At 44.0% G+C, this 16,828-nt stretch overlaps 1 protein-coding gene across 3 annotated transcripts in view; it reads left to right on the forward strand.

Annotated features, from left to right (window-relative positions):
• The window catches only part of DNAAF1 (dynein axonemal assembly factor 1), a 62,323-nt gene that overhangs the window by 23,661 nt on the left and 21,834 nt on the right, over positions 1-16,828 (forward strand). For all 3 annotated transcript variants that reach the window (XM_077288277.1, XM_077288279.1, XM_077288280.1), the window contains exons 6-9: positions 911-1,032; positions 1,130-1,299; positions 2,315-2,581; positions 12,381-12,487. In XM_077288277.1, the coding sequence (XP_077144392.1) occupies positions 911-1,032; positions 1,130-1,299; positions 2,315-2,581; positions 12,381-12,487 (666 nt within the window). The remainder of the gene's footprint in view (positions 1-910; positions 1,033-1,129; positions 1,300-2,314; positions 2,582-12,380; positions 12,488-16,828) is intronic.

The following is a 16,828-nucleotide window of genomic DNA, read 5'->3' on the forward strand; positions in this document are numbered from 1 at the left end:
CAGTCACAGGTTTTATAATTATCACCAGAAGTATAAGCACCGCTTGCTCTGCAATTTGTTTTTCATTGAACTGAATGAAACCTTGACACAAACTGTCCATCTGGCGCCATTTGTGTCTGTATCACTTTCCATCCTGAATTCCGTTTTTCGGACATGTTACATTCCAGTTTTGAAAAGCAAATTCTTTCTAATATTTAGACTGGGAGATTAAGGTGTTACATCTTTTGGAAAACCCATGTTCCCCAGCTGCATTTTGACTGTGCTTTATTCACCCTTCCTGTATCAAGCGCTGAATCTCCACCGCTACTCCTGATGTCTGGTGTAACCTCAACAGCACTGCAACCAATCGATAAGCTCAGTAGCTCGTGCTGTCAACTTGGGTAAAAACAGTGAGCTCACTGATTGGCTGCAGCGCTGTCGAAATCAGCGCTGCAGACAGTTACAGACACAAGAAATTCAGGACTTCACCCGAAGTGGGTGAGTAAAGCACATTGTATTTTAAGGAGCCTGCCACTGGGGGAAGATGGAGAACCCCTCAAATATTATTCCTTTCTGTCAAGGATTCTTGTCTGTATACAGGCAAAGTACAAGAAGTCTACTGCAAAAAGGTGACATCTTCTTGCAGGCAGTGTTGGACTGGATTGGCAAAGGCCCACCAGTAACAATGATTTTTGGGGCCCACTGTTCAGCTGCATGCAAAAATAATCCGACCCCAGGACACAAATTTACTTTTGTAATATTAATTTGGTTCACTTGCTTAATGAATGATAAGATGATATCTTTTTTCTGCACTACTCATTAGCACTTCTTCACAGCGGCCTACCAGAGGATTCTCCTGTTCTCCCGTGGGCCAGTCCACGCCTGCCTACAGTCCATAGTTTTATCTTGCTATTGTTTTTTTTACCTATAGCATGTTTTAAACCTGATGGGAAATGAATTCATTAAGAAGATTCCTAATTACAGAAAGATAGTTACAGTGCGGTTGAAGGGGTTAACCTATCTGGATGACAGACCGATTTTTCCAAAAGACAGGTAAGAATTACCGTCTATATAGCCTGATGTCAGGGTCCTACTTTGTCGGAAGCAAAAGTAAAAACTTTGTGACTCTATGATTGTCTTCCTCCAATAGAGCATGTGCCGAAGCCTGGGCCAGAGGAGGACGAGAGGCTGAAATGGAGGAGCGAGAGCGATGGGAGACCAGAGAAAGGAAGAAAATCCAAGATAGTATCGATGCCTTATGGGAAGTCCGGAGGCGAGCGGAGGAGAGAAAGCGCAGGAAGGACATGGAAGAAGAAGCAGGTACTGTATATTCTGTATGTTAATACATTTCCCTAGTCGCAGCATCGGCAGGGAAAATGTCTGGCCACGGGTTCTGATGCAGGCGGTGCCTGGATTGGGATCTGCTCAATATATTCTGAAATTAAACAGCAAGATATTTGCCAGGATTTTAGATTTATGTGTTTCTCTTGTGCTTTTAGTGCAGAGATTTCCACACCATGCTGCATTTTCTTCTGATTATTCACCATTTCTAAGACTTCATTCACACATTTGTGTGATACATCCTAGTGCTGTCGTTTTTTATTTCTTGGACAGCACATATATAGATACACATTTATTGATCCATACACACATCCATGTCTGGTCCGTGAGACTCGGAGCAGGTCCTATTCTCATCCGATTTTGTGGATCAGACTCAGTCATTAAGGGGAATCTGTCAGCGGTTTTTGCTACCTCATCTGAGAGCAGCATGGTGTATGCAAAGAGACCCTGAATCCAGCAATGTATCACTTAGTTTACTGGATGCAGCCATTCCGCCACAATCGGAGTTCTTAGATATAACAATGCAGCACAGCTGAGTAAACTGTCCCCACCTACACCACAGCTTTCAATGTACATAGTCTATAGACAGTGAGCTGCTTATCACAGGAAGGGGCGGAGTCTGACTAATATGTAGTAGTGACACAGAAGAGAAAAGCAGTTCATTTTGCATGGGCGTAATAAAGGGAGACTGATGCGTATAGCACTCGGACCAAAAATACGCTGTTCCACACCTGCCCTAAAAGAAAGGGACACAGATTATTCACCCTAATAAAATAGAAATACCTTCAATGAAATCTCCTAATTAAAAGCCCAAGAGGGGTACCTGACATCCCTGCATAATGGCGAGCAGTGGGGGTCCCTATTTATGAACCCCACCAGTGCTTCCATGCTGATATCATCTGTATTTGTCATAAAGGTTTAAACCTTTCCATATAGAATAAAAGATCATCTTCCAATATGGCCACTCATTTCCCTTCATATGTTATATGTTTAGGAAATCAGCAGGAAGAAAAACACTGCAGCAATGAAGAGTCTCAAGAGAAGATGCAGAGATTTGTTGAAGAGACTTTTGAGGCCTATGAGGAGTTGACCCCTAATATAAGCCATGACCCTACAATAGGTCCTCCCATCCCGATTCTGAAGGCTGAGATGCCTCCTGACATGGATCCTTATCGGCACATCGCTACAGGAAGAGGCAGCAATGTTGGAGTTAACGGCAGATCGTTGGGTATGGATGCAGAATCTGGCTGTGTCACACATGGTAAGGACTACACAATGGAGGAGTAATGACTGCATAATGACTGCAGGGCATCATCCCTTCTGGTGACAATATGAGGATTAGAATTCTGGCTGATTTAAAGGGGTTGTCCAGTGAAAACAAGTTATCACCTATCCAAAGGAAAGCTGATAACTTATTGATTGGTGGGGGTCTGAATGCTGAATAGGCAGCATGAGGGACTTCAATCCCCTTTAAGATAGATCGGCAGTCCACATGCTTGACCACCACTTCATTCATTCCTTAGGGGCTGCCAAGCTCTGCATTCAGCTCTCTCCGGCAGCCCCACAGAGAATGAATGGAGTGGAGTGACGCTTCATTTTGTAGCGGAGATAATAATTGAACCGTTCTGCTAATCCCAGTGGTCGGATGCCCACCGATTAGCAATGTAGATAAGTGGTAACTTGTTGTCACTGGACAACCTCTTTTACTTGCCATACATTTTAGAGCCCCCAAAAGAACCTTTCCAACAAACAAAATTAGATTTATAAAGTATCTAAAACGAAGCAGAAAACCCACCTTTCCTAAAGCTAAATTGCCCGTAAAGTGTTCGACACTCAATTCCTTTTATTCACTTGTCCCCATACAGTTTCCATTAAAACCGACAGGCCGATTTACGGCGATAAACAAATTCTTGTTCAGTCACTGGGTATGTTTAACCTGGGCAATAATTTGATTATTTTCCACTTTTGGTAGGTAACAATATTTTACTACAAATTTGTATCCTTTTGGATGCCGTTTATTTTAAAACTGGACTAGATTTTTTAGTAAATGTGTAAACTTTAATCCTTTACAGACATATAACATGTTGGTACATTATATGCCGGCTTCCTGACTTTGATGCGGGCTCACATGCCGAGACTGCATCTTATCCTGCAGATGATGGCTGCGTTATTCAGCCATCATGTGCCTCTAAGAGCCGCGGGTGGAGCATCACCAGCAGCTCTTAACATGTTAAATGCAACTGTCAATCTCAGACAGCTGCATTTAACTCGTGCCAACAGGGGAGCACACCATTCTATGCACCCATTGGCGCCCCTAGTGGCGTGATCGTGCAGATAGGCAGCCATGACAGCCAAGGGTCTGCTGAAGACCCCCCCCCCGTGCCTGTCGTTACGATCCTCCTGTGAAAGCCAGCGTTTACCTTGCATTCATAGGAGATCGTGATTTCTACTATTCATAGCAGTGCTGATGAAACACACATTGACTATAGCAGATAGTATATAAAATTTGCTTAATAGTAGATATAGGTGTATAGTGTTATATATGTGCTGATGGATGTATAAATGGCTGACCATTCGGATCAAAATAGTGAAGGAAGGGAGGAAAAACACCGAATAAGTGGTACAAGAAAGTACGGAAACATAGCTTTGGAAAAGTAAAACGGTTTTATTGGACAAGCAAGGTAAAAAAATTGCACTGTACGCAAAAGAGTGCCCTCAATCATTTACAAAAAGTCAACAAATATTACTTGTGTCAAATGTACATGGATGGCTAGAAAGAATGGCAGCAGGGCAAACTGCAAATATTCTGGGTGTGCGTGACACTTTCATCCAGGACCACCCATGTCACCTTATATGCAATTTGCTCTGTTATCATTCCTTCTAGCCCTCCTTGTTTTCTCACATGCATGGCTATTTGGAGTATTGACCCTTTTGATCTATTAAATCAATATGCTCATATTCGTACACTTTGTGCATTACTCTACTGTGTGCTCCACCATTATGCCTTAACATAGATTGATATATTTACATCAGATTTATTGCCAGCTGCCCTTACAGGCAGGGCCGTATTTGCCACTAGGCACTTGAGGGCATATAATATGGTGCATATAGTGGGCTAGTACTTACTAATACTGTTTAATAAGAGGATCCCGGCCTGCCACCCCTATGCGCGTTTCGCCGGGTCTTCATCAGGAGTCATTCTATGCACTTTACTCTGCTGGGCCACATGTACCTTATTACGCTCTGACATCTACTCCCTGATATGAGGATATTACACTGCACTAGCCTAAAGGAGCGGCTGGTCAGATCCAATCATGTGTCTTAGATGGCTTTATTCTTTTTGATATTGTGTATACACATATTGATTATTCAATTCCTTTTGATACATATATATGTGCTTTGGCAGAACATTCTTTACTATAGATCCCTAATGAATTCCTGCTTTGGTAGTGATACTCTGTTTGCACTCGTTATAAAAGTGTTTTAATTTATGCTAATAAAATTTGCATGTTTTAATATACCCTATGATCGCCTTTCTGCTCTAATCAGACTGTTGGGGCCTTTTTTGGTTATATTGGTTTTTGAGTTTTTGACCTTCTACTAATCCCATTGAAATAGGGAGATCTTTGTGTCTAACAATATGTATGATGTATCATCTACCTGCAGGCATAGCAGATTACATACCTTGCCTTAGCCATTTATACCTTCTATGTTAAATATTACATATTATTTGAGGTTGCCTACCTATTAATAACATAACCAGTATTACCATTGTGTGGTCCTTTAGGTATTACTACATTTGATACAGATTTTAAATCAGGCTATGCACCGTTCACAGGCAAAGTTGCCAGACGTGAGCACTAACGAATATTCATCAAAAAATGGTAAAAAAATGAAACACACTAACTAACAATAATAAAACCAAATGCCTCTTATGTGAGGAACACTTTGGGGTACAGTCCCTGGTATGTAATAATTATTATGCAAAATGCAATTGTGCATATAGACCAAAAAATTTGTAATGTACCAAAACATCCTTTTCCATGCAATGGAGTTGATTTATAATATCACCAATACAGTTGTATTGCCAGCCGGACAGAATGATGTCTAGCACTAACATGTACCAAATTGTATATGTATGTGTAGCGCCCCCACTGCCGCAGGGCCGAGGGGTACCCGGTACCGGGCCTCTGAGTCTCTGCTCTGGGGTTGTCACGGTGGCTAGGCCCGGTCCGTGACCCTGCCGAGGGGCGTACAATGAATAATAGATATGGATGGTGGTAGTGGTGGTGGTGGTGCGGTGCAGTAAATAACGAGATGAAGATCTCTGGGTCCTCAGTCCGGAATCCAGATAACCAGGCTGCGCAAGTCCGGCCGGTCCAATGGCACCTCCAGAGTTCTCTTAACAGGTGGAAATCTGTGCCTTCCTTCTAGCGCTAGGTGTTGCGGTCCTTCCCTGCTGTGCTTACGGAAAGTCCCCACAACTGTTGTGTCCGTTTCTTAAGTTCCCTCACAACTCGATTAGATGATGTTCTGCTAATCCTCCGTCCCTCCCTGGTGTTGCGGTTAGGACGGCACCCGTATGACGGGTAGGCTCGGAGCTCTTCCGGGACCCTAGAGTCGCCCCTCTCCACAAGTTGCCCCCCAAGACTGCATAGGTGATTTGGGTGAGACAGCCCGCCTTAGACTGACTGTCCTGCCGTTCTTTTAGAGTATTGCCTGAAGCTGAATATTGTAATACTCCCTCGGCGTTCCGGCCGCCGGTTGTGCGCCTCAGTAGGATGTTGCCTCGGTCTCACAGCACGACCCCTACTGGTATTCTCCTTCTTGCTTTGATCTCGTTTCTCACTCAGCACAATCTATCTCGCTTCTAATCCTTCCTTGGGCACCGCCGCTATACTGAGCAGGCACGGTCCCGTTACATTCCTTCTTGTAGCCAGGCCTCTGTCAGGATCCCACCCCTGACAGGGACCCTACCGAATCTTCTCCCACAACACCCTCTGCCACAAGGTGTTGCCTGGTTCCAACCCAGTCAGCTTTCTGCCTAACTTCCTGCCTGACCCCCAGTTTACCCACAATGGTGGGGAGTGGCCTAATGAATAGAACCCTTAGCTCCCCCTGGAGGCCCGGCTGTGAAATGTATTGGTGTCTGTGATACCTGGTCAGATGAACTCCTTCAGTGCCATCAGACGTACCATAGCTCCCCTTAGTGGCGGAGCCACAGTACTGCAACGACCAGGACTCTGGGGCGCTGCATATGTAAGTCATCAACTGTAGGAAACAGCCATAGGATATTCTAAAGTGCCAGTGCATAGAGGGTTAAATCCATACAATGAAACCAAAATGTAGCTATAGGAATGTCATATTAAATGAGGGGGATAATCAATAAGGTTGCAATACTATGATGGCAACCACAAAAAGGGTATATATTTTTTTCAGGGCATCTACTCAGATAAATGTATACTGTCATAAGGTTCGTAAGATGAACAGTTTATTTATTTATTTATGTCAAGACATTCCCTAGGTAAATCTCTGCTATTATGAAGCTGTGAGCAGAAAGCCCCAGGCGCTATATGCTCAACTAGTGCAGTGCAACTCCACATAAAAAGGGGGGTACAGACAGATTACTGTCCATGCTATGCAACATACAGTTAGTAAAGAAGGGGCTGTCCTGCATCCCTCAGCCTCGACATCCCTCAGCCTCGACGCACTTCATCAAGAGGCATTTTTTTTATTTTTATTATAGCTAATGTGTTTAATTTGTTTACTATGATATAATAAAGGATATATTTTTTGACGAATATTAGTTTGTGCTCACGTCTGGCTACTTTGTGTCTTTAAAATAATGAAGGGTGCATAGTGGCACAGCCTGATTTAAAAACCGTCTTATAGTGACACAATACCGCGACATGGATCACAGTTTTTTATTTAATTACATTTAATACAAGTAACATTTATTCAGTTCTTTTCCTCCCTTCCTTCATAGCAGTACTGATGCTTTGCTGTGTGCACAAGTGATCAGAATATTGCAGCTTCAAAGCCCCCCAAGGGGACTATTAACCCCTTAGTGACAGAGCCAATTTGGTACTTAATGACCAAGCCAATTTTTACAATTCTGACCACTGTCACTTTATGAGGTTATAACTCTGGAACGCTTCAACGGATCCTGCTGATTCTGAGATTGTTTTTTCATGACATGTTATACTTCATGTTAGTGGTAACATTTCTTCGATATTACTTGCGATTATTTATGAAAAAATGGAAATATGGCAAAAAATGTTAAAATTTTGCAATTTTCAAACTTTGTATTTTTATGCCCTTAAATCCTTAAATCGGAGAGATATGTCACAAAAAATAGTTAATAAATAACATTTCCCACATGTCTACTTTACATCAGCACAATTTTGGAAACAAATTTTTTTTGTGTTAGGGAGTTATAAGGGTTAAAAGTTGACCAGCAATTTCTCATTTTTACAACACCATTTTTTTTTTAGGGACCACATCACATTTGAAGTCATTTTGAGGGATCTATATGATAGAAAATAACCAAGTGTGACACCATTCTAAAAACTGCACCCCTCAAGGTGCTCAAAACCACATTCAAGAAGTTTATTAACCCTTTACGTGCTTCACAGTAACTGAAACAATGTGGAAAGCAAAAATGAACATTTAACTTTTTTTTGCAAACATTTTACTTCAGAACCATTTTTTTTTATTTTCACAAGTGTAAAAACAGAAATTTAACCATAAATGTTGTTGTGCAATTTCTCCTGAATACGCCGATACCCCATATGTGGGGGTGAACCACTGTTTGGGTGCACCGCAGAGCTTGGAAGAGAAGGAGCGCCGTTTGACTTTTTTAATGCAGAATTGGCTGGAATTGAGATCGGATGCCATGTCACATTTAGAGAGCCCCTGATGTGCCTAAACAGTGGAAACCCCCCACAAGTGACACTATTTTGGAAACTAGACCCCTTAAGGAACTTATCTAGATGTGTGGTGAGCACTTTGAGCCCCCAAGTGCTTCACAGAAGTTTATAAAGTAGAGCCGTGAAAATAAAAAATCGCATTTGTTTACACAAAAATGATCTTTTCGCCCACAAATTCTTATTTTCACAAGGGTAACAGGAGAAATTAGACCACAAAAGTTGTTGTGCAATTTCTCCTGAGTATGTTGATACCCCATATGTGGGGGTAAACCACTGTTTGGGCGCACTGCAGAGCTTGGAAGAGAAGGAGTGCCGTTTTACTTTTTCGATGTAGAATTGGCTGGAATTGAGATCGGACGCCATGTCGCATTTGGAGAGCCCCTGATGTGCCTAAACAGTGGAATCCCCCCACAAGTGACACCATTTTGGAAACTAGACCCCTTAAGGAACTTATCTAGATGTGTGGTGAGAACTTTAAACCCCCAGGTGCTTCACGGAAGTTTATAGCGTAGAGCCGCGAAAATAAAAAGTCGCATTTTTTCTACAGATATGATCTTTTTGCCCCCAAATTTTTATTATGACAAGGGTAACAGGAGAAATTAGACCACAAAAGTGGTTGTGCAATTTCTCCTGAGTACGTCGATACCCCATATGTTTGGGTAAACCACTGTTAGGGCGCACCGCAGAGCTTGGAAGAGAAGGAGTGCCGTTTTACTTTTTCAATGTAGAATTGGCTGGAATTGAGATCGGACACCATGTCGCGTTTGGAGAGCCCCTGATGTGCCTAAACAGTAGAAACCCCCCACAAGTGACCCCATTTTGGAAACTAGACCACTTAAGGAACTTATCTAGATGTGTGGTGAGCACTTTAAACCCCCAAGTGCTTCACAGAAATTTATAAAGTAGAGCCGTGAAAATAAAAAAAAATTATTTTCTCAAGGGTAACAGGAGAAATTGGACCCCAAAATTTATTGTGCAATTTATGCTGAGTAGGCTGATACCCCATATGTTGGGGTAAACCACTGTTTGGGGGCATGGCAGAGCTCGGAAGGGAAGGAGCACCGTTTTGGAATGCAGACTTTGATAGAATGGTCTGCGGGCGTTATGTTGCGTTTGCAGAGCCTCTGATGTACCTAAACAGTAGAAACCCCCCACAAGTGACCCCATTTTGGAAACTAGAGACCCCAAGGAACTTATCTAGATGTGTGGTGAGAACTTGGAATGCCCAAGTGCTTCACAGACGTTTATAATGCAGAGTAGTGAAAATAAAAAATATATATTTTTTCCACAAAAAATATTTTTTAGCCCCCAAGTTTTTATTTTCACAAGGGTAACAGGAGAAATTAGACCCCATAAGTTGTTGTCCAATTTATCCCGAGTACGCTGATGCCCCATATGTGGGGGTAAACCACTGTTTGGATGCACGGCAGAGCTCGGAAGGGAGGGAGCACCATTTGACTTTTTGAGCGCAAAATTGGCTGTGGCGTTTAGAGACCCCCTGATGTACCTAAACAGTGGAAACCCCCCAAATCTAACTCCAACCCTAACCCCAACACACCCCTAAGGCTTCTTTCACACTTCAGTTGTTTGGCGTCAGTCAGCTCCGACATAGTGACGGATCGATGGATCCGTCACAATTGTTGAGAAAACGGTTCTAACGGATCCGTTTTTTTGATGGATCCGTTACTTGGGGGTTGTCTTGGAAAAGTATCTACTTTTTGGAGCATGCGCAATTGAAAAAGCGGATTGGGGCGACGGATCCGCCGAAATGACGGTAACGACGGATCTGTCGCCCATAGGCGGCCATTCTATGGAATGACGAACGCGACGGATCCGTCGCGAACCGCCATTTCAGCGCAGACAAAAAACATTACAATGGCCGTCAATGTGTAGATGACGTCCACCAAATCTCGACGGATCCGTCACATGGCGGATGGAACGGACGACCATCCGCCACAATCCGTTGCTAATGCATGTCTATGGGAAAATAGCGGATCCGCCCAAAAAAATGGCGGATCTGCTATTTGACGAAAATGTCGGTTTCAGACTGACGCCAAAAGACTGAAGTGTGAAAGAGGCCTAACCCTAATGCCAACCCGATCCATAATCCTAATCACAACCCTAAGGATAATCGCAACCCTAACCCCAAAACAACCATAACTCTAATCAGAACCCTAAATCCAACACACCCCTAATCCTAATCTCAACCCTAACCTCAAACCTAACCCTAATCCCAATACACCCCTAATCCCAACCCTAATCCAAACCCTAATCCCAACTCTAACCCTAACTTTAGCCGCAACCCTAGTCCTGACTTTAGCCCCAACCCTAACCCTAACTTTAGCCCCAACTCTAACTCTAGCCCTAACTTTAGCCCCAACCCTAACCCTAGCCCTAACCCTAAATTTAGCCCCAGCCCTAACCCTAAATTTAGCCCCAGCCCTAACCCTAAATTTAGCCCCAGCCCTAACCCTAAATTTAGCCCCAACCCTAACCCTAAATTTAGCCCCAACCCCAACCCTAAATTTAGCCCCAACCCTAACCCTAGCCCTAATCCTAACCCTAATTTTAGCCCCAACTCCTCTCTCCTGCCGGCCGGCAGATGGCAGCAGAGAGCGGGCGCACTGCGCATGCGCCCGCCATTTTCTTTCCATAGGAAGAAGCCGGCCGGCAGGAGAGGATGCAGGAGGACCCAGGGACACCGGTAAGTATGATAGGGTCCCCGAATCCCCCTATTTCTCTGTCCTCTGATGTGTGATCACATCAGAGGACAGAGAATTTAACACATCGCTTTTTTTTTTTTTTTTTTTTGCGGTCGCCAGTAAACAGTTAATTACCGGCGATCGCAAAACAGGGGTCGGTAAAAACCGACCCCGATCATGTTCTTTGGGGTCTCGGCTACCCCCAGCAGCCGAGACCCCAAAGATCTCCCGGGTGCCGGCTGGCAGGCGCACTGCGCATGCGCCCGCCATTTTTTTTGCCGGAAGAAGATGGCGGCGCCCATCGGGAGCCACGAGGAGCACCGAGGGAGACAGGTGAGTATCGGGGGGCGATCGGGGACCCCATTTCTCTGTCCTCTGATGTGCGATCACATCGGAGGACAGAGAAATTAAATGGGAAATCGCGTTTTTTGTTGTTTTTTTTGCGACCGCCGGTAAACGGTTAATTACTGGCGATCGCAACTCGGGGGTCGTTAAAATACCCCCGAATCATGTTCTCTGGGGTCTCGGCTACCCCCGGTAACCGAGACCCCAGAGAAAATCCGACTCTGGGGGGCGCTATTCACTTTTTCCACAGCGCCATTAATTAACAGCGCTGTGGTTTAAGTACCCTTAGCGGCCGCCGTTAAAAGGCGTATCGGCGGTCGTTAAGGGGTTAAATATAGTGAAAAGTAAGCAAAATGTTTTTAAAAAATATATAAACAATTTTTAAAAAAGTTTAAATCCTCCTCTTTTTCCACATTAAAAATAATTTTAAAAAAACACATTTGTATCGCTGTGTTCTTAAAAGTCCAATCAAAATATAAAATAAATTAGCTGTTCAGTAAATGAGGGAAAAACAAATTGAAACGCCAGAATTACTTTTTTTGGGCCGTCACACAATAAAATGCAATAATAGGCGATCGAAACATCGTATCTCCCCCAAAATGGTGTCAATAAAAATGTCAGCTGAGGGCACAAAAGATAAATTTGCATCTTTGGTGTCTGCGAACTTGTACTGTCCTACAGAATCCTATTGCCAGGTCAGTTTTATCGTACAATGAACATGGTAAGTAAAAAACTTTTTTTTGCAATTTCAACACACTTGGAATTTGTTTTCCCGCTTTCCATTGCATCACATGATAAAATAAATGGAGTCATTCAAAAGTACAATTGGGCTCGAAAATTGCAAACCCTCATACAGATATGTTGATGGAAAAATGAAAAAACATTGGCTTTTGGAAGAAAGGGAGGAAAAAACAAAAATGGAAAATAGCCCCATCAAGAAGTAGTTAAAGGAGTTATTGAAGATTACAGAAAAGGTTTTAAGGTTTTTTTTTCAGCTTCTCTCTTGTGTAGGCTACCACATGTTCTTCATCTTTGACTATAATTGCCACACAACTGATCCCATTATATATTTTTTTTTTTTTAGAATCACAGGAGAAGATGAATAAGGAAGGTTCCCTGACCACTGGACTGGCTGATGAGGAAGAGATAGAGGTTGTCCCTCTGAAGGCCACAGAGAGGCTGTACATTGATGTATGTGAGACTGACCTCACAGGTCATCAGTTACCTAAATCATAACCAAAAACATGTGTCATGAATCCTACTGTGAAACTACTTCTCCAAATACCGTAGATTCCACTTGTGCTGTTGACAAGCAAAATAATGACAATTTCACCACTCAACAAATATTTTAAGATACATTTTGCCAACAAACCTTTAAAATCTGCATTTGTCTGACTAAAAGCCCTTTTACATTGATCAATAATATCCATACGATCGTAAATTAGAGTACACATTCTCTATTATTGGCCCATGTACACAAGCTGCCAATTAGTTGATTAATGAGCAAAGTGGATAGTTTATACCAGTATAATTGTCACTGTTATCTGCAGCACATTGTCTTGTGTAAATGGGATGAGTCCGATGGCCCCCGGTGTAAGATTTGGACCCATAAGGACATACAAGTTGCACCTCCTCCTGCATTCTGTAGTAATGTCCCCCATCTTGGGCTCCTTAATGGAATATATGTCCCCCATCTTGGGCCCATCCAAGTATACAGTATATGTCCACCATTCCGGTGTACAGTGGGGGGAATAAGTATTTGATCCCTTGCTGATTTTGTAAGTTTGCTCATTGACAAAGACATGAACGAGCAGTCTATAATTTTAAGGGTAGATTAAATTTAACATTGAGAGATAGAATATCAAAAATAAAATCCAGAAAATCACGTTGTATAAATTATATAAATATATCTGCATTTTGCAGTGAGAAATAAGTATTTTATCCCTCTGGCAATCAAGTCTTAATACTTTGTGGCAAAACCCTTGTTGGCAAGCACAGCAGTCAGACGTTTTTTGTAGTTGATGATGAGGTTTGCACACATGTCAGGAGGAATTTTGGTCCACTCCTCTTTGTAGATAATTTCTAGATCATTAAGATTTTGAGACCGTCACTTAGCAACGCGGAGTTTCATTTCCCTCTATAAGTTTTCTATGGGATTAAGGTCTGGAGACTGGCTAGGCCACTCCATGACCTTAATGTGCTACTTTTTGAGCCACTACTTTGTTGCCTTGGCTGTATGTTTTGGGTCATTTTCTTGCTGGAAGACCCAGACACGACCCATTTTTAATGTCCTAGCGGTGGGAAGGAGGCTGTCACTCAGGATTTACCGTACATGGCTCCATCCATTCTTCCATTATTGCAGTGAAATAGTCCTGTGCCCTTAGCAGAGAAACACCCCCAAAACATAATGTTTCCACCTCCATGCTTGACAGTGGGAATGGTATTCTTTGTGTCATAGGCAGCATTTCTCTTCCTCCAAACACGGCAAGTTGAGTTAATGCCAAATACCTCAATTTCTCTTACCCCATGACGGCACCACGGAGAGAGATCCACCCTCAGGGACAAGAAACCTACAGGTGAAAAAGGCGGTACCTCTCTCCCACATCAGTTCGGTTTCCTGTCCCTGACGGGAACCTGCAGCGTGGTACGTCGTGGGATGCCGTGGGTCCATCGATGCGGTTATCGGCAGCGGGGGGCTCTGCTTCAGATACGGTGGCTAATCCTCCCCCGAAGGCCACGTTCCCAGGGTCGGCGGGCCTTGTGCGTGGGGGAAAAGCAGTGAAGAAAGACCCAGTCTGCTTCTCCCCCGTGAATACTTAAACAGCCGGTAATGGGTGACGGCGGTCACCTGGTGCCTTACCGCCGGTTCTCCCGCTGGATAGTGCGCTCGTCTGGGGGTCCCTCCGCTGGTGCCGGCGGGCGCTTGGGATCCTGGGGCTGAAGCGGTCGCTGCCTCTGGCGTGGTCTGCAGGTGTGCCGGGACCGTGCTCCTTCCGGGAAAGATGGTGGCGGCAGAATGCGCGCGCGCATGCACTTGCCGGGCGCAGAGCATTCTGGTAGTCCCAGAATGCTCGGCACGGGGGTCACTTCCGGGGCGGCGCACGGCATCTCTGGGTAATGGGCCCAGCGGTGCGCCTGCCCCACTTATACATAAAAGAGGGCAGAAAACAAATAGCCGGTGCTCAGAAAGGTCTCACCATGAGTGAGGTAGAGCAACCGGCAGAAGAAACTCTGCAGACCCCGCCAAAAAAGCCCCTACCTCAGCAGCAGCAGCACCATCGCCAGCAGCGACGACAGCATGATGCTTCTTCCCAACGTCGCAGCTAGGGATCTCAACGTAGCAGAGGCTCGGGTGGATCCAGCAGACCAGTAACGGTTCAAGTCGAGGAAACTACTCCTACGCCAGAACCGATATCCCCCTTAAATTAGGAGGGTAAGTGATCTTCGTGAATGCTCAGTTTCTAAAAGGGGTTTTATTGTGTTTTTCTTAGGGGAAGAAATGTACAGCGAAAACCAGGCACAGAGTTTGCCCGATCTGCTCCGTAGAACTGCCCACTACATGGGTAAAGAAACTCTGTGCCATATGCATAGAAAATACTATTTCCAAGGAGTCCCCAAGATTCGCATCTGACTTAAAACAATGAATTAAATCCCAGGTAGAGGATGCATTAAAAAGTGCCAAAGGCTTAAAAAAGAAACGTAGATCCAAACATAGGTCCCCGGAGCCAAGTTCTAGTGAAGAAGATAGTGATGCCTCTAATTCAGACAGTTTGCTTTCCTCTATATCATCCTCTTCTTCCTCGGAGGGGGTCGCAATTGCTTTCCCATTGAGGAGACAAACGCTTTGGTAAAAGCGGTAAGAACTACCATGGGGCTAGTAGAGACTAAATCCAAAAACAACGCACAAGACTTTATGTTTAGCGGTCTGGAACAAAGGAAACTTAGAGCGTTTCCAATAAATGATAAAATACATGCCCTAATAAAAAAAGAATGGAAAAACCTGACAAAAAAGTCCTCTTAACCCCGAAAAGGAAATATCCTTTTGATGACCCAGCCTGTTCTTCCTGGGGTAAAGCACCAAAACTGGATGTCGCTATAGCAAAAGCGTCGAAAAAATTTGCTTTACCTTTTGAAGATATGGGGACCCTAAAGGACCCTATGGATAAGAAGGCTGAGGTATTTCTAAAAGGTTCTTGGGAAGCCGCGGGGGGGGACTGAAACCGGCAATAGCCGCCACATGTACAGCCAGAGCATTAATGGTGTGGTTGGACCATCTACAGTCACAACTAAAAGATAGATCCCCTAGAGAATCAGTATTAGATTCAATCTCAATAATGAAAGGAGCAGCGGCGTTCCTAGCGGACGCATCTATAGACTCTGCAAGACTAGCGGCAAGAGCTGCTTCTTTTTCAAATGCAGCTAGAAGGGCTTTATGGCTCAAATGCTGGCCAGGGGACCTACAAACAAAGTCCAAATTATGTTCCATACCCTGTGAGGGGGAATTTCTATTCGGCCCTACCTTAGATGATATCCTGGAGAAAGCTGGGGATAAGAAGAAAGCCTTTCCCGGGGTTCCCTAACCAATTATATAAACGGTCCTTTCGGAACAGGAAATTCATGCGTAGAAGGCCCCCCAAAAAATCAGAAAGAAGGATGGGGCGATAAAAAATTTAAGGGGAAACGCTACTTGTTCAACAAGCCTGACACCAAGAAACAACCCCAATGAAGGTGGTCCCCAGGTGGGGGGAAGACTGGCACACATTCTTCCAGCGTGGGAAAGAATATCAGGAAGCCTATGGACCCTAAATATAATAAAAACGGGGCTGAAACTAATTTTTCATACAATGCCGTCTCTTCACTTTGTCATGACACCGCAGAGGAAAGCAGAAGCCGAACAGCTCAGCCTTCAAAAGGAGATACAAATGCTTCTAGCAAAGGATGTCCTACAGGAGGTCCCAAGCCAGGACAGAGGCACGGGATTCTACTCTCCTCTGTTTCTTTGGATGAAACCGGATGGAACTTACAGGACAATAATAAATTTTAAAAAATTGAATCAGTACCTAGTGACGGAGAGTTTCAAGATGGAAGCAATAAAGACGTGTGAGAACGCTTTATCCGTCTTGTTTTATGACTGTCATCAATCTAAAGGACGCATACTACCATGTGCCCATACACGCAGACTACCAGAGATTTCTCAGTGTGGCGGTATTAATGCAGGGAGAGTTAAAGCACTACCAATACAGGGCCCTTCCCTTCGGCCTGGCCATGGCCTCGAGAGTATTCACGAAGTTGATGGCAGAGGTCATGGCTCACATAAGAGAGCAAAACATACTAATAGTTCCTTATTTGGACGACCTCCTGGTAGTTGGCAAAACTCCCTTCCACTGCACTCAACAATTAAACAAAGTAATGACATCCCTGACGAATCTAGGTTGGATGGTAAACCTAACAAAATCAAGAATCATTCCAACTCAAGTACAACAATACCTGGGGTTAATAATAGACTCAACCGGCAAGAATGCCGCCTTCCAG

This window comes from Ranitomeya variabilis, chromosome 2, assembly GCF_051348905.1.
Source record: "Ranitomeya variabilis isolate aRanVar5 chromosome 2, aRanVar5.hap1, whole genome shotgun sequence".
Classification (NCBI taxonomy): Eukaryota; Metazoa; Chordata; class Amphibia; order Anura; family Dendrobatidae; genus Ranitomeya; species Ranitomeya variabilis.